The following is an 18,891-nucleotide window of genomic DNA, read 5'->3' on the forward strand; positions in this document are numbered from 1 at the left end:
GATGCGGGCGGACGGCTCGTGGAGATCGTTGATGAAGACCCTACTCGGGGACGGATCTTGCCTGGCGGCCAATTTTGTGAGAAAATCGGCGGCATCGTTGTCCTTTTGGGGGACGTGATGTTGCCCGATTTGATGGAATTTGTCCTCGAGCTTGTGCACCTCTTGGCAGTATGCTGCCATGAGGGGGCTTTTGCAAGAGGACTCCTTCATTACCTGATCAACAACCAGCTCTGAGTCGCCATGAACGTAGAGTCGTGTAGCACTAAGTTCAATGGCGATGCGTAGTCCGTTGATGGGGGCCTCGTACTCTGCGGTGTTGTTTGAGGCTGAAAAGTGGAGGCAGATGGCATAGCGGAGCCTGCTCCCATCTGGGGAGATCAGAACCACTCCAGCCCCTGATCCGGGCACCATGACAGACCCGTCAAAGTACATTGTACAGTACTCGTGGGTGACATCTAGGATCGGTAGCTGGACCTCCGTCCATTTGGCAACAAAATCCATGAGAGCTTGAGACTTAATGGCAGTACAGGGGATATACCTGATGTCGTGGCCCATGAGTTCAAGTGCCCATTTGGAGATCCATCCCGTGGCATCGTGGTTGTGGACGATATCTCCGAGCGGGTATGAAGTGACAACCGTGACTTCATGGTCGGTGAAGTAGTGCAGGAGCTTCCGGGTCACCATCAGTATGGCGTATAGGAGTTTCTGCACCTAGGGGTACCAAACCTTGGGGTCCGTGAGTACCTCCCCAACAAAGTATATGGGCCGCTAGACATTAAGGTGGTGTCCTGGTTCCTCCCTCTTGATGACCAGGGCGGCGCTTACCACATGGTTGCTAGCCACGACGTAGAGGAGGAGGGGTTCTCCCCGTTCAGGAGCGACAAGGATTGGGGCCGACGTCAAGGATGCTTTGAGGCTCTCTAGAGCCTACTAAGCTAACTCAGTCTAGATGAAGGCATCGGTCTTTTTGAGGAGCTTGTAGAGTGGCATCCCTCATTCGCCGAGCCGAGAGATGAACTGGCTCAAAGCGGCCAGACAGCCGGTGAGCCTTTACACGCCCTTGACGATGCGTATGGGCCCATGTTGGAAATGGTGGTGATTTTTTCAAGGTTGGCCTCAATGCTGTGCTCTGACACAATGTATCCTAGCAGCTTCCCCTTTGGAACCCTAAAAACACATTTCTCAGGATTCAATCTGATGTTGAACCTTCAGAGGTTCGTGAACGTTGCGGCCAAGTTTGCGATCAGGTCACAAGCTTGAGCCGTTTTGACCACTATGTCATCAACATAGATGGCGATCGTTGGTCTTGGTCACTCGGCTTGATCAGGCTGATCGAGCGGGTCAATTTGGTCGATGAAGCATTGTTGCATGCACCTTTGGTAGGTGGCGCCAGCGTTCTTTAGGCCGAAAGGCATGGTTACGTAGTAGTACGATCCATATGGGGTGATGAACGAGCTTGCGAGCTGATCAGACTCTTTCATCATGATCTGGTGATAGCCTGAGTAGGCATCTAGAAAGGAGAGGATCTCACAACCTGAGGTGGAGTCGACTATCTGGTCTATGCGCGCAAAGGAAAGTGATCCTTCAGACACGCTTTGTTGAGGCTTCTCCGCTTCCCAATCTTCTTTTTTAACAAGAATGGGATTAGCAAGCCAGTCGAAGTGGAATACCTCTCTGATAAATCCAGCTGCCAGGAGTTTGGTGATCTCTTTGCCTATGGCCCTGCACCTCTCATCATCAAAACGGCGCAGGTGTTGCTTGGCAGGCTTTGAGCCCGGGATGAGACGCAGCACGTGCTCGGTGATGTCCCACGGTATGCCTGGCATGTCCGATGGCTTCCATGTGAAGACATCGTGATTGGCGTGCAGGAAATCAATAAGCTCGTAATCCTATTTGGCTAGGAGTTGGGTCCCGATCCGCATCATCTTGGTTAGGTCAGTGGGGTCAATTCCCACCACCTTGGTTTCCTCGAGCGGGCAGAAGGCCGTCGAGGAGTTTGGTTTGTTGCAGTCTAGGACTGCTGGGGTCGACGACTCCCCAAGCCGTGGAAGCTCGAATGAGTTGATGACCGTGGTGGCGAGCTCGAAATGCTCATGGTTGCACATGAAGGCGTGCAGAAGGCGTTGCTCACGGTGATGATGCCGTTTGGTCCCGACATCTTCAGCTTGAGGTAGGTGTAGTTGGGGATTGCCATGAATTTGGCGTAATATGGCCGCCCCAAGATGGCGTGGTAGGACCCTAGAAAGTCCACTTTGAAGGTGAGGACCACCGAGCGGAAGTTGGCTCGGTTGCCAAACATGATGGGTAGGTCGATCTGCCCGAGCGGGTATGCCTACGCTCCTAGGATCACCCTGTGGAAGGGAGAGCCCGCTAGGCGGAGTTCCAACCAGGGGATGCGCATGGCGTCGAGGGTGTCGACGTAGAGGATGTTGAGGCCGCTGCCTCTGTCCATCAACACCTTGGTGAGGTGCATCTTACGGACAATGGGGTCAACGATGAGCGGGTAACGTCCCGGTCTCACGATGTGGGAGGGATGGTCCCTCTGATCGAAGGTGATCGGAGATTCTCACCAGCTAAGGAAGGAGGGGACAGCTGTCTCGGGTTTGCATGCCTCCCTATAGCGCACCTTGTGCTGGTGCTTGGACCAGATGATGTCGGATCCACCGAAGATCATGATGCATTCCTTAGGGTCAGGGAAGCCGTCTCCGTCCTTGCCCGCCATGCCTCCTTTCTTGACTGTCGCCTCTTTGCCGTCTCCTTCTTTCGGCCCGCCGGCCTGTCGTAGGAAACGTTTGAGGAGCTCGTAGTCCTTGTAGAGGTGTTTGACAGGGTAGGTGTGGTTAGTGCATGGGCTGTCCATGAGCTTGTTGAAGTGGTCAGGTAGTCCCTATTAGGGCTGCTTGCCCGTGCGATCAGCCATGGCGACCAACGCGGTGTTGTCCGATCGGCGCCGATCCTTTTTGTTCTTCTTGCCCCAATATGTGGAGGGGCCCTCGTCTTGGTCTGTGCGCTTGGCCTTGCCTTTGTCCCGACCTTCATTGAAGACTGCTCTGACTGTCTCCTCACCGGAGGCGTGGTTAGTGGCGACGTCGAGCAGGTCACGGGTGGTACGGGACTTCAGGCAGCCAAGGTTGTGGATTAGGGACTCGCAGGTCATCCCAGAGAGGAATGCGCTAATGACGTCCGTGTCGACGACATCAGGGAGGGAGTTGCATCATTAGGAGAACCTGCTGATGTAATCCCACAGGGACTCACTGGACTCCTGCTGGTAGCTCTTGAGGTCCCAGGAGTTATCAGGGCGGACATACATCCCCTAGAAATTTCTGACGAAGAGCCTCTTGAGGTCTGCCCAGTCACGGATATTGTCGTGCGCGAGGAATTCAAGCCATGCCCGAACATGTTCTCCCATGCAGATGGAGAGATACTGAATGATAAAATAGTCATCATCCATCCCTCCGGCTCAGCAGGCGAGCCAGAAATTCTCGAGCCAAATACCGGGGTTTATGTCCCCGGTGTACTTGGTGATGTTGGTGGGCGGTCGGAAGCGCTGTGGGAACAAAGCGTTCGGATACGCTGGTCAAAGGCTCGTGGTCCTAGGCCCTCAGGGCTAGGACTCCGCTCGTCTGGCCAGTGACCATGCTTGGGGCGTGTTTCACTGCTTCCCTTGATGGTTCGGCCAGGATCCGTGTCGCCTACCCTCACCACAGCCCAGTGGACGTCATCATCATGCCGGGCCTAATGCCAGTTGTTGATGACGCTGCGAGCGTCTCGATGCAGATCGGGCCATTCGTGTACCGGCGGTAGGTGCGGAGCAGGTGCTAGGTCGGACCACGGCGCAGCTGCTGCCTCCCGAGCCATGCTTGGCGGCTGTAGCGGTGAGTAGATGGAGCGATCCGTCTGGCGCGTTCCCACTCCTCCAATGGGGAGAGAGGGCGCGTGTCGGAGTCACGATGTGGAGCTTTCCGCCTGTTGAACGGTGGCGGCCTCTACCAGTGCTCGGAGGTTCTGGTAGACTGCCCGCTCCCGGGGGTCGACGGGCTCGGGAACACCGCGCAGAAGCATTGCCGCAGCGGCGATGTTCTGGCTAGCTCGAGCGAATTGTGGGGGTTTGTTCCCCTCGTTCATGATGTCGCGTTGGACTTGGCGAGCGCGACCCCGGGCGCTACCCGTCGGGTCATGCACATGGGGCGCAACGTGCTGCACCGAGCGCGCCGACGCAGAGTGAAACTATTGCTCTAGATGGATGTTCAACTTAATAGTCTCCATCGAAACACTGGTATATAAAAGAAATGTGGTTCTAAGACTACTTTGTTATAAACCCTAGAGTTTGATGGGGATTGTTGGATATATTATAGGCTTGGCCCGTATAATATTTAATAAATCAAATAAAACTCTATGATACGTAACTTTAAGTGTTGTATGGTTTAATACCGTATGGGATTTTGACTGAACGTTTACTCAGCTTATATGGTTGGAAATTATCCATCTTAATTGAGAGGCTAAGAAAAGGACAAAGGAGTGCCACACACACGCGCGCGCCACCGCCGCTGCCGCCCGGGTCGTGGGCGTGGGTCGGGCCGGGCTGAGGCCGAGGCCGTGGGCGTGGGCATGGCGTGGCGACGCGAGGCAGGCAGGTAGGCAGGCGGCGAGCGAGCGGGCGGGCGTGGCTAGTTACCGTCTCTTCCACTCTCCATCTCCTGGGATTCTCCGCTGCCTTTCTCCCTTCCCTAGCCAGCCATAAATCTGTAGTCCTCTGACAGTCCACTATTCCGGCTTTACTTACGAGAGAGACCACATCTCAGCAGCTCTTTGGCTTTTCCCGTCCCGTACCTCTGCGCGCACGGAGGAGCGGGAGAGCAGGTGCCTCCAAAACCCTCATCCGCCTATGAACCCTGCACGGGGTGTGCGGCGATTAGGTTTTTAGGGAGCGATTCCGCGACTGCTCGCTGAACCTATCCCCGTCTTCTTCCTGGTGATCGCTGGAACCCGTGGAACCCATCCCCGTCTTCTTCTTGTGGATCGCTTGCGGAACCCGTCTAGTGACCGTTAGTGAGACTGCACTGCGAACACCATCCTGCATCGACTATGGTCCATGACTTCGAGCAACGCACCATGTCGACTAGTGCGAATGGAGCCTCCGATGCCCTCGGCATGGGACCCTCCGCTGGATACAATCTCAACTCTGTGTTTACCGCATTTTGTGTTCTTACTGTATCGATCTGTTTATCATACTTGCATGCTGTAGCGTTTGTCAATGATATACACATGCACATATATGTCATCACAAACATTTTGATGTTTTATTTCTGGATTAAATTGATCATAAAAATACCTAATTATCTAACAGTAACGACATCAAGTCCTGTTATGCAAGTTTCCCATCATCGGAGAACTTACGTTTCAGGGGAAACGCTTGATTGCTTCTTTGCTGCTACCACATCTAGAAGCACCGCCACTACATCGTCTTCCGTGGCATGACACCCTCCCTCCTGCGACGACTAAAGGGTGTCTAGGACGGGATCACTAATTATGCTCCACGAACTCCATCATGGAGAAGTTCTATAAAAAAACCTAGAGTTTATAAAGCGCCCCTTTAGGTGCTCTCATAATACATATTTTTTCTTAGAGCAAAATTGCATGGAGCTTAACCTGTTTGGCTAAAAAAACATATGCCATGTTCGCTTGGCTGATAAAACATGGCTGAAAGTACTATTGACTGATTTGTTGTGAGAGAAAAATATTGTTCATTGGCTGAAAAGTATGGCTTATAAACCAAGCAAACAGGGCGATAGAGCCGAGCTCAGAAACATGGGTTGGAGCTTCCAAATACCACCTGCAAGGAAGCGAGAAGATGTGATTGAATTTCGGGCTGCTGAGAAATAAACGCCGGATCGGAGGAATGCAAGGCAGGTTACTCGCAAATAGGCTAAGTTTTTGCGGGTTACCCGTAAACCCACAAAAATTGGTAACCCACAAAATTTTAGCCTATTTACATGTTCGTGGACAACCTGTCTTGCATCCATGCTGGATCACTTAAGTAAGGTGTCATCTTTGTCATCCATGTAACACACAAGACTACCATACAGCGGCAAAAATCATTTCCACTCTTCCTGAATTGCCATATACTATAAGAACAAAATTTTACTCAGGTGGAGAACGCCACCCCCAACCAAAAAAAAACAAATAATAATAAAGCAATGTCTCTTTTCGATGATTTTCTTTTCCTCCTTATATCAACAGAAAAGTGCATGACCTCTGAGATGAAACGAACGCCTTCCTATTACCAAAGAAATGGGTTGTTCGGCTTATGATTTCTGCGACTGATAAGCCGACTGAAGCTGATTTGTTGTAAGAGAAAAACTTTATATCATAACTAATAAGCCAGGCTGATAAGTTCAAGCGAAAAGGTAGTGAGAAACAAGTGTCAAATACTTAGAATCTTAAGATCAGGAATAATAACACTTGGCTACAACAAAGTCTAGCGTACAAAAGAAGAAGCAACCAACAACGACAGGATTCACAAATGATTGAAAATTCTGACCAGAGAACCTTGGAAGCGATCATGGTGCAAACTGGCTGGAAATTATTTCTGGACCACGCAAAATAAAGCTAGCAAATGCATAACGGGATACAGATTCCAGCGAGCGCTGAGCAGCGTAGGAAGGCGGTCCAACTCAGCCCACCCAATGGATGGAGGCTGCCGCGCTGAAGAAAACGGTCCAGGTCTCGGTCCATCCCCCCACCCCACGCCCTCCTCCTTCTCCCAGGTCCGTCACAGTCTCACCCTCACCCCCGTTATAAATAGCGCTCGGATTCCTCACGCCCCCACACCTCTCTCTCTCTCTGTCTCCAGCGCACTCTTCCCTCCTCACTACCCACCTCAGCAGCCTCAGGCCTCAGCGAAGGCCCGGCGAGGCGCATCGATCCATGGAGTTCTACGTGGACGAGAAGTGGAAGTTCTCCAAGAAGAGCCGGAACAACGGCAGCCGTCGCGTCCCGGGAGCCGGAGGAGCCGGCGGCGGGGACTCTCTGCTGAAGAGATCGTCCAGCATGAGGGACGTCCCGGCGATCGGCCGGCGCGGGAGCGGTGCCGCCGGCGCCGCGGCGGCGGCGGCGGGCGGGTGCGCGCCGCAGCCGTCGTTCTCGAGCCGGTGCGCGGGCCTGGTGAAGGAGCAGCGGGCGCGCTTCTACATCATGCGCCGCTGCGTGACCATGCTCGTCTGCTGGAAGGACTGCTCGTAGCCGCGGTAGTTCCAGGGCCGGCCGCCGGCGAAGAAGCTCCACCCCTTGCAGTTTCTCCGTCCGCCAGGATCAGAGAGCCAGTCATGGTGCTGATTGCTGAAGCAAGCCGAGGGACACGGGGGAAGAAGGCAGATTAGGTGATGTGTGTATAGATCGGTCTTGATTAGGAGTCCTCTCTTTTTTTTACCTCCCATTTCTGGGAAGTTTTCTTGGTTACCGCCTTACCGGTGTTCGTTTAGGTAAGTAGTACTAGTAATTAGCACGCTCTGGCGAGGTAGATGTGGAATCGTGGACAGTTTTGGGTTCTCCTTCAAGGGGAATGGGGATCTGGGTTCTTTACAGCTGCAGTGCTGCAAAGGAGCACCGCAGGCAGGCAGGCAGCTGAATGAAATCTAGTGGATCTTCTGTTGTACCACGACCACGACCACGGTGAAAAAAGTTGTCACTGCCCATGTATAGCTAAAGAAATCAGACCGCAACAGCATGTTAAGGTGTCACCGCGTATTTATTTACCTTTTTTTAATCTTTCTCTCTGTTTTGTTTCTCCTTGCCATTTCTCTCTCTGGGTGGCATCCAACAAGGATGCTGCTGATTGACAAAAGGGACATTGCTGGGTGCTGATTGACAAACCACGAAAGAGAGATGCAAATGAAACAGCCAGAAAGCGGAGTTTCGGGATCAGGGTCAGGGAGACGGGCGATTTGTGGCGAAGACGACTGGAGATGAGAGGAGAGCTGTGACTGTGAGCAGAGCAAATGCCTGCCTCCGATGCAAGGCATATGGATGAGGAAGAGGAACTGAGGGAGGAGCAGGCAGGCAGCCAGAGGTCGATCGCCGGGATGGTGACGGTGATGGCACCCCCCCCCCCCCCCCCCCCCCCCCCCCCCCCCCCTTTTTTCTTTTGTCCTCACCCTTTTGGGACTGCCGTTTCCGGCGGGGCCATCTGACGACCTCCATTATTGCACCTGGTGCTCACCTCTTCTTCGATCTCCACCTCAGCTTGGAGCTCTCCGCTGCTCTCTGCTCAGCAGCAAGACAGCAAGCACGCAGTCAGAGAGACGCACATGTAAACAGAGCGAGAAAACTGCAGGGCTGTACTAGCGCTCCACGCTGATCTGGGCCCAAATCACTTGTTAATTGGGGCGACAATCAGATTACGTCAGCCACCAGCGCCTTGATCCCATTTGTTAATCCCCTGGAATGAGTTGGAATGGTCGATTTCGGGTGGGGAATCACTTGCTACTACTGCTGCCCACGAGAGAAGTGGCTCGGCTTTTGGCCGCAGGTGAGGTGAGTTGGGCCATCACCTCCCTGCCTGCTCCCTTGTAAAAAGGCCCCCGCTTCCCCTGCTGATCAACAGAGCACCCGGGAACCGAGCTGCAGCTCGGATGGTGAGCTCTCCGGGTGTGGAGGCCACCGGTCCTGATAACCCTAGGCAAATTACCCACTACCCAATACCCGAATTCGAACTATCCGAACCCGTACCCGAACCCGATCTACCGGTTATAATTTCGGATAGTGATTCCAGATACCCGAAATTAGTTCAGAAAATTCGGGTAACACCGCCCGGTACCCGATTTACCCATATTCAGATATGCAAAAGAGCAGCAAGAACAAATAGCCCTACCTCCGGTCTTTCCTGTTTCCTCTTCTATTTCTAATTTGAAATGGTTCAGTGCTTCAAGTGATACCGTGTAACTGTTTCTCTGTAATATTTATGTGACATTGTGTTATGACTCTATTTTTAACATTTATGTACTTGTGAAGTGTGAACTTATGGTCTTATGCTATCTGGTACTGTTAGTACTTTGCTTATACATTTTTCTCTATGAAATGCTGGAAACTTGGAAAAAAACTGATTAACTAAATGCTGCTGAAATTCTGTACAAATGCTGGTTTTTCTAAATATCGAATAGTTCGGGAATACCCGAACCCGAACCCAAATTATCGGGTACCCGAAAATTTCGGGTAGTGATTTTTCGAGGCTGAATTCGGGTAACGTTTTTCATTACCCGAATTTCTTATTACCCGAACTACCCGACCCGAAAAATTCGGGTAACCCGAACGCTCAGGGTTAGGTCCTGAGTTTGAGCCCTGCTCGGCTCAGTGATTTCCCACCGTGGGATTTATTCCCAATAGATGATCTTACAGGTCCTAGACACTCGCGTGGCGCTACAATGGGACTACGACGTGCCCGTCGTCTACGAGGCTCGTGTGGCTTCGTTGATTTTCAGAAGGACGTTTGAGATGTATAGGTTGTAGCTTCTAGGGTATATGTGTGTGGTGGTATAAGTGTGTTGTGTAAAGTACAGATACTATAACTTGTACACAAGGAATCAGGCTAAAAAAACAGAGCACCCGTAAACACGGGCAGGCGAAATGATGTGTGCTGGAGTCGCCACCCACCTGCACGGCGGCCGCGCCATTGGCCGAGCTCCCCTGCGCCCCTCTGCCGTCGCCTGCGTGCCCGTGTAGAGGTCGGGCCGATCGCCCTGTCGATGTGGATCCATGGATGTCTGTCAGCAGCTCCCCTGATGATGCCGCTGATGGTCTGGGAGTCGGGCCCAGTAACGCTGCTGGCCCTCCTTCGCCAAGGCCCAAGAGACAAGCGCGGCCCAACTCCAGGGTGCTTGGGCCCATGTGACAAGCCTAGCGGTGTATATGTGCCGAAGCGCCGTGAACGAGAGAGCTTAGCAAAGAAGTAACAGAATACCATTCTTGTATTACAAGCACTTATCATGCGATACATGTTCATACGATACTTGTTCTTCTTCCGCGCCAGTATACTTAGTAACCGTGTCTCACAATTGGTGTCAGATTAGGCCGATCTGGATTCCGCGCCACCGCAGCCGCACGAGCACTTCACCCGGCTCCGCCGCGCTCAGGGTGCCATGGATCCCCACCTGAAGATGGTCCTCGACGAGCTCAATCGCCGGTTCGACGAACAGGATGAGAAGTGGGAGCGGCGCTTCTCCGATCTGGACCGCGACCGCGCCGCTCGCGATTCGGCGGTCGACGTCCGCTTCGCCACCCTGGAGGCTTCCTGCTCCGACCTGGACTCGATTCAGCTCGCCAACTCCACCGACGACCGCGACAGCCGAGTCACGGCGCTGGAGGTGGCGGCTTCGGCCCTCGGGACTTGGCGGCCAACGGTCGAAGCGCTCGTGGATGATCTCAGGCTCGAGGTGAAGCGCATCTCCGACAACTGGGACCACACGCAGGGCGCCTCGTCCACTCTCCAGTTCGGCCCCTCCCCGTCCTCGTCGTTGGTAGCTGCACGGCCAGTTACCGGACCACCCACCGAGGGAACCAACGGGCATAGCTCTCCATCGATTCCACGGGGTACTGGATCCGGGGTCGTCATGACCTGGAGCCATATCTCGGCCAACGGTACGATGTCTACTCCTCTTCCTCCTTCGATTTCTTCATCTGCTGTAACATTGGATCGTCCTCCTCCTGTTATCGTTCCGCCTCGCCCTCAAATTTGGCCGCTACAGCCCACTTTTCCCCCACCTTACCCGCCGTCGGTCAATTTTCCCCCACCTCAGCCAAATCCACCTAGCTTTCATCCGCCGTATTCCAATTCGCCGAGTTATCACCCCACCAGTTCTATTCAGCCTCAATTTTCTTCTCCCCTTCCGGTTCCCCCCAATTTTGCCCAACTCACTCCATATCATCCAAATTTTTCTACCCCACTTCATCCTCCTCCTAATTTTTCCATTCCTTCTTCGGCTCCCCCAATTTTTCCGACTCCTTCTTCAGCCATTTCGTCAGTTTACCCACCCATTACTTCAGTTTCCCCAGTTTTTCCACCACATCCTTCTATTCCTCACAATTTCGCCCACCACAAGCCAGCCGACTCTTATTCTCCATCATCTGTGTTAGGTCGCCTTCCTAAGCTTCCTTTCCCCAAATTTGATGGTGACAACCCTCGCTTGTGGCGTCGTCGCTGTGAGAAGTATTTCGCTATGTATGGTGTGGAGGAGTCTATGTGGATCAGCGTGTCTGAACACTATCTAGAAGGCCCTGCAGCACGCTGGTTCCAATCCATCAAGTCCCAACTTTGTTCTGCATCTTGGTCTACCTTCTGCCAATTGTTGCATGATCGTTTCGATCGTGACCAACATGAGCTGTTGATCCGTAAGCTATTTTCCATCAAACAGCTTACCTCTGTCTCTGATTATGTCACACGTTTTACTGAACTTGTGGATCAACTGTCAGCCTATTCCAATTCTACCAATCCTGTCTATTACACAATGCGCTTTATTGATGGATTGTTTCCAGAGATTAAAGCAGTGGTGTTGGTTCAGCGTCCGCAAAACCTCGATGCTACTTGTGTTTTGGCGTTGTTGCAGGAGGAGGTAGGGGTTGCGGCTCCAACCAGGCAGTCTCATTCTGGTGATTGGTATTCATCATCCAAATTCCAGCATCCTCCCTGGATGCCATTGCCTCTTCCTCCGCCACCCCGTGCTGACAAGGGTCCGGCCCCAGCTCCTGGCCTTGCGGTCGCGGCTCCTGCAGTTAAGCATGCCTCCAGTGCTGATCCCAAGCTTCAGGCAGTCAAAGCTTATCAGAAGGCTTTGGGTCTCTATTACAAGTGTGGTGCCAAGTGGAGTAAAGAACATACGTGCCATCATGAGGTGTTGCTTACCGTGGAAGCTCTTTGGGATTCGTTTGATACCTCTGAAGTTGATTGTTTTGACCTTCAGGAGAAACCAGTCACCGAACAGTTATTTGTGCCCATTTCCAAAGCTGCTACTCTTGGTGCTTCTGCTGCTCGTACTATAAGATTTTTAGGGACAGTCGGTGGCCGTTCAGCCTTAATTCTGATCGATTTTGGTAGTTCGTCATCATTTCTCAGTGAATTGTTGGCCACTCAATTGTCATCAGCAATGATCACTCCGCAGTCCACTCAAGTGCAAGTTGCTGGTGGTGGCTTGTTACTGAGCTCCGGAATCCTCCATAATGTGCCATGGACCCTGGACAAATGCACATTCATTTCTAATTTCAAGGTGCTTCCATTGACGGCCTTCGATGCTATTGTGGGTATGGATTGGCTGGCTGCATACAGCCCAATGCACATTCACTGGCAACAGAAGTGGATCTCTATTCCATATCATGGTGAGTATGTGCTGTTGCAAGGTTTGGATGAGGAGTTGCCCAGTCAGTTGCTTCTTCAGCTCTGCCAGGTTCTGAATTCCACTGCAGCATCTTCTTCTACCACTCAGGAGCTTCCAGCGGAAATACAAGCTCTTGTTGATTCATTTCCGGAATTGTTCACTCCACCGGTGGACTTGCCACCATCCAGAGCCTGTAACCACTCCATTCCGCTGCTGCCCGGTGCTAGTCTGTGTTCATCCGCCCTTACCGGTACCCACCGAGCCTCAAAGATGAGATTGAGTGCCAAGTCAATGAGATGCTCTCTCAAGGGATCATACAGCCAAGCTCTAGTTCCTTCTCTTCGCCAGTGCTCTTGGTCAAGAAGAAGGATGGCTCATATCAGTTTTGCGTGGACTTTCGTCACCTCAATGCACTCACAGCAAAATCCAAGTTCCCTGTACCGGTGTTCGAGGAGCTCATGGATGAGTTAGCTCATGCCAGTTGGTTCACCAATCTGGACCTTCGTGCGGGGTTCCATCAGATCTTGCTCCAACCGGGTGAAGAGCACAAGACCGCCTTTCAGACTCATCTCGGTCAATATGAATTTTGAGTTATGGCATTCGGCTTGACTGGAGCTCCGGGAACTTTTCAAGGTGCTATGAATGTGACATTGGCTCCGGGGCTTCGCCGCTTTGTGATAGTCTTTTTCGATGATATTTTGATCTACAACCGGTCTTATGAGGAGCACGTTCAGCACGCTGCTCTGGTTTTCCAGTGGCTGGCAGCAGACCAATGGAAGATTAAGCTCTCGAAGTGCAAGTTTGCTCAAAGGCAAGTTACTTACTTGGGCCATGTGATCAGCGGCTCCGGTTTGGCCACAGATCTGACCAAGGTTCAGGCAATTCAGGATTGGCCACAACCATCTTCCGTCTGTGATCTTCGGGGATTTCTTGGGTTGGCCGGCTATTATCGGAAGTTCGTCCGCAATTTTGGGATCATCTCCAAACCACTGACGGATTTGCTCAAAAAGGATTCACTCTTTGTATGGACTTCAGTTCATCAGTCGGCTTTTCTGACCCTCAAAACAGCACTCTCATCAGCACCGGTGTTGGCACTACCAGATTTTTTCATTCCTTTTGAGATCGAAACTGATGCTTCTGGAGTAGGTGTGGGTGCAGTTCTGCAGCAGCGAGGCCATCCCTTGGCTTATATCAGTAAGGCCATGGGGCCTCGCAATCAGGGTTTGTCAGTCTATGAAAAAGAGTACCTAGCCATTCTTATGGCAGTGGATGCTTGGCGTCATTACCTGCTGTAGTCTGAATTTGTTCTGCATACTGACCAAAAGAGTCTCATTCACCTCAATGAGCAGCGGCTACACACACCGTGGCAACAAAAGGTCTTCACACGATTGTTGGGGCTCCGCTACCGGATTGTCTATCGTCGTGGTGCGGAGAATACTGTTGCCGATGCCTTGTCACGGCGGCCCCATCCTGAAACCCTTCTGGCCCTGTCGTCTCCAACACATGATTGGTTGGTTTCTTTACAACAATGGTATTCTTCAGACTCGGAAGCAACAGCCCTGCTTACTCAGTTGGCTCTTGATGCCGCGGCCAAACCTCCTTTCAGTTTGTGCCAAGGTATTATCTTATACAAAGGTCGCATTTGGCTGGGTTCTAATACTGATTTGCAGACTAAGGTAATCTCAGCCCTCCATGACAGCGCTGTGGGTGGTCATTCCGGTGTCCCAGCTACCCTTGCCAAGGTCCGTCAGCTGTTCTATTGGATTGGTATGCGCGCTGCCATTCATCAGTATGTGCAGTCCTATACTGACTGCGCCCAAGCTAAGCCTGACCGCAGCAGCTATCCCGGTCTCTTTCAACCCTTACCTGTACCCAAAGCATCCTGGGAGGTGATCTCAATGGACTTTGTCAAAGGGTTGTCGACGGCTAGTGCTGCCAATGTCATCATGGTGGTTGTTGACAAGTTCTCCAAGTTTGCCCATTTCATTGCCTTGCGCCATCCACTCTCTGCTGCATCTGTGGCACGGGCATTCCTGGATCATGTCTATAAGCTACACGGGTTGCCTTTGGCCATAATCTCTGATCGGACCGGCTGTTCACCAGTAAATTCTGGCAGTTGCTTTTTAAGCTGGCAGGGACAGATCTTCGCATGAGCTCAGCGTATCATCCCCAAACGGACGGGCAAACCGAACGTGTTAATCAGTGCATGGAGACTTATCTTCGCTATTTTGTCCATTCATGTCCCCGGCAATGGTCTCATTGGCTGTCGACAGCTGAGTTTTGGTACAATACCTCATTCCACTCCGCTTTGGGTCGCTCTCCATTTGAGGTGTTATATGGGATTCCTCCAAGGCATTTGGGACTAGATCTTTCTGCAGCAGCGCCGGTTCCTGAACTCCAACAGTGGCTGACTGATAGAGATCTCATGCAGCGCTTGGTTCAGCAGCACCTTCATCGCGCCTAGTACCGTATGAAACGGCAAGCTGACAAGCATCGCACTGAGCGTTCTTTCAATGTTGATGATTGGGTATTTCTTAAGCTTCAGCCTTATGTCCAGTCCTCTGTTGCTGCTCGCTCCAACAACAAGTTATCCTTCAGGTTCTTTGGCCCCTTTCGCATCCTCAAACAAATTGGGAAGGTTGCCTATCATCTAGACTTGCCAGCGTCTGCTGCGGTACATCCAGTGTTCCATGTCTCCATGCTCAAGCGGTCTCCAGGGTCCCAGCCGGTGAGTCCATCCATTCCGTCTTCCCTGACTGAATTTCAGGTTCCTGAGAAGCTATTGCAGTGGCGTTGGTCATCGGGTGAGCAGCCAATTCATCAAGTCCTTGTCAAGTGGTCGCACATGCCGGTGTCTCTGGCCACCTGGGAGTCAGTTGAAGACCTTCGTCGCCAGTTTCCCAGATCACCGGCGTGGGGACACGCCGGCACTCAAGGAGGGGGATTGTCAGCAGCTCCCCTGATGATGCCGCTGATGGTCTGGGAGTCGGGCCCAGTAACGCTGCTGGCCCTCCTTCGCCAAGGCCCAAGAGACAAGCGCGGCCCAACTCCAGGGTGCTCGGGCCCATGTGGCAAGCCTAGCGGTGTATATGTGATGAAGCGCCGTGAACGAGAGAGCTTAGCAAAGAAGTAACAGAATACCATTCTTGTATTACAAGCACTTATCATTCTATACATGTTCATACGATACTTGTTGTTCTTCCTCGCCGGTATACTTAGTAACCGTGTCTCACAATGTCGCAGCGCCACAGCCACACGACGGCCCGTGATCTAACAGGGTTACAGGGCGGCAGCGAGGCGTCTACGGTCTACCGACGGATACACCTGAATCTGCATACCTGACACTACTGTGCGGTAGCGTCTTTTCGCGGTGAGGCTATGATACGGCAGAATCTGAGTCCGCTGGCCTGGAGCAGTGACCGTATGTAGGAGCTGCTGGGCAACGCCAACTCGTCAAAATTTCTTGCGAATTTTTTTTCGAAAGGACGGCAAAAGCTTTGCCGCGGATTTTATTAGACGATATAAAGAGAAAAAGAGCAAATACAACTCCCTATTTACACCCAGCGTCCCTGCTAATCAAAACGGAAACCAGTAAAACGGCAGAAAAAACAACTATACAGGTAAAAAAAAACTTAGACTAGGGACACTCCGAAAACAAGAACCCTGGCCCAACTGAAGAAAAGGTCTACTGCTAGTTCGTCGTGTTCGTCGTGTTATGAATTGGAGCCGTCGCCAAAGAAAACTGACTTATATCATCTTTGCACAAACTTGCGACTTGTCTTGGGCTCAAACTTTTTTGTTGAAAAGTTCGCCTATTCCTCTCTTTCCAGATATTCCACCAAAAATAGATTATGATCCCGTCAAAGCACCGTCTTTGATTTTTGTCAACTTTTCTCCTACATCTTCGCCAGTAATTATGAAGCGACCCGGTTGTGTTTATGGAGCTTAGGTCAGTTAAACTGAACCATATCTTGATCAACTCCCACACTTCCTTAGTGAAAGGGCAATCTTTACACAGGTGCATGTAGGCCCAAATCTTGCGAATTGAACTCTGGGCCGAAACCGAAACTGACCCGGAAACATGACAGTGACCTAACAGTGAGCATGTAGGCCCAAATCCGGGGCTCGGTCTTGGCAGGTGTCGTGGCAAGCTGAAAGGTGTCCGGCACGCACTTCATAGTCCATCCTTCTTCGGATCACGCGGAGAGCTCGTTTTCCGAACGCAAAACCCCACGCCGAACGGAGTATCCTACGATATCTGCTGCCCCCTGCCCGATTTCCCAAGAGACAGGCCGAATCGTCTTGCGGAATGTGCTGTAGCAAAGTCCGGGCCACGACGTGCGTTCGTGCGCTTCTAGGCAGAACGTTCAACTGCGCACTCCATCCATCGTCCTCGACATCTCCTCCATTATCTCACCATCTCGATCTGAACTGAACATGACATTGACATGCGAAGGTAGTTTCAGTCAGACCACGCCATGGGTTTTTTGTACATGCGGCAGAGGGACGGACGATCAGGCGCGCTCGAGAAGCAGAGGAGAGAGCACGTACGGTACGGTGCGTCGCAAGAAAGCCAAGGCGAAGGACCATACGAAAAGGGCTCAAGTGATTGAACCCAGCTGCCCCTCGTCCCGTGCCCTACCCCTACCCGGCCTAGCCAAGAGACAGTCCATGTGCCCTCGCCAAACACTGATGTGATGTGCATGCCCAGCTCTCTCTGCTCGTGCCTAAGGGCCGGTTCGGATTTCGGATAAACACACACTTGGCGTTACCGTTGAATTATTGCTCATCGAGATGGCACGGCACGGGTATGCAACCCAAGTATCCGACCAATCACAGCACTGATGACAGTGTCATCTCGCAAGTTTGCAGCGACAATCAGCTCCGGTCAAGCCTGATCACGCGCGGAATCCCTCTCGTCAGCTGTCAAACTCACTCGCGGCTCCACCCCCGCTTTCGCAACTTGTTGCGCATGCAAAGCAACGCTTTAGAGGGGTTTTGGCTGATGTATCATCGTGTGTCGTGTCGTGTCCGCTCTTTTGGGGCGGGCCGGGCCTACGACGATTTTGCCCGGCGCTCATGGTCACTGGGAGGAGAAAGTGGCGTTGTTCGTGGCCGTTCGCCGAACATTTGTGGGGCAGGCGTATATAAGCTACTAGCTGGGCCTGCAGATACGTTTCAGGATTTGGCTGATTGCTTATAAACACGAGCTGATACGAAGAACGGGCGGTGTCTCTCCTTGGCAGGTGCTTAACCATTAGTCATGTTCTGTGATATATTTTGTGATGTTCATATAATATACATATAATATTCTGTAGTATATGATATTCTATAATGTTGTGATGTTCACGTAGTATGCATGTGATATTCTAGGATATTTTTTGCAATGTTCAAGTGATACACATGTTATGTTCTGTGATATATTATATAATGTTATGTGATGTTTCAATAGTATACATGAGATGTTTTATGAAAATTAACTTACAAGAAAAAAAAAACAGGCTAACTACATTTGAGTAAAACTTAATATATATTACTTGCTTTGTATTCTTCTCGGGCGCACGCACGGTCCTTAGGCGCACTTAGGTTAGCGGAAACGGTTGCCCGCCCCTGGCGTCAGATTCTTTCTGACCGATAATTTTCTATCAGCGAGAGCCCGCGCGCCCTAACTTCACGCCTCCCACGTTCATTTGACCTCGTTAATTTTAGTGGTGGTAATCTAAGCATGCTCTAGCCACTTATTCCGGTTTGTTTTGGAAACGCTACTGTTTCTTTTGGGAAGAGACTTGTATTACCATTTTCCCTTCGGTCTTCAGCTCTACAAAAGTACTACTCCTACTAGGGTAGCTGTCCCAATGCGTGAGAATCACTCTACCACAGCTTCCTCGGCGTAGGCGCGGGCGTGGCCCCCCTCCCGTCAGCAGTTTGCCAAGAATTTGTAATTTTTTTTCTGTTTATGTTTTTGGGATTTTATATTTATGTTTTTTTGCAATTTTTTATTTGGCCTTTTATATGTTTAATTTTTTCAGTTTTTCAATTTATTTTTTTTTCATTACTTTTTTTTGTGGACATCAGATTTGGATCTGACGTTTTTAAATTTGGTTGTTTTTTTGGTTTGTAACAACTGTTTTTTTTTTGTTGCTTTTTGGCTTTGAAACAACCCGTTGTTTTGAAGCCTCAAAACAACCGTTTGTTCACTAGCTTTTAATTGAACCAAGCCCGGCACGGCGGCAACGCAGCATGGACCGCCCGTCTCGGCTCCCGGATGAAACGTACCTCGAGGCTCATGACACCCGTGCGTGCGCCCGATGGGACGTGCCACCAGTAGTGCGCGCCCGTGCGGTACGTCCTTGGCGCGGTGCATGCTTGCTTGCAGCGTGAAGCGATCGGCAGCTGGCCAGCTGCTGGAGCTGAGATAAACCGATGGGATGGTAGTAGAAACAGATAGAAACACCGTCGTTGTGCTCGCCACGCCGACCGGCGAGGGAACATGGAGACGCATGCATGCACGGTGGTGCGGTCGAACAAA

At 51.5% G+C, this 18,891-nt stretch overlaps 1 protein-coding gene across 1 annotated transcript; it reads left to right on the top strand.

Moving 5' to 3' along the window:
* Positions 1 to 6,837: 6,837 nt before the first annotated feature.
* Positions 6,838 to 7,746, top strand: LOC136540178 (small polypeptide DEVIL 11-like). The gene has a single exon (XM_066532184.1). It carries the CDS (start codon positions 6,928 to 6,930, stop codon positions 7,240 to 7,242), a length of 315 nt encoding a protein of 104 aa, XP_066388281.1. The 5' UTR covers positions 6,838 to 6,927; the 3' UTR covers positions 7,243 to 7,746.
* The last annotated feature ends 11,145 nt before the right edge of the window (positions 7,747 to 18,891 follow it).

This window comes from Miscanthus floridulus, chromosome 2 (genome assembly GCF_019320115.1).
Source record: "Miscanthus floridulus cultivar M001 chromosome 2, ASM1932011v1, whole genome shotgun sequence".
Lineage (NCBI taxonomy): Eukaryota > Viridiplantae > Streptophyta > Magnoliopsida > Poales > Poaceae > Miscanthus > Miscanthus floridulus.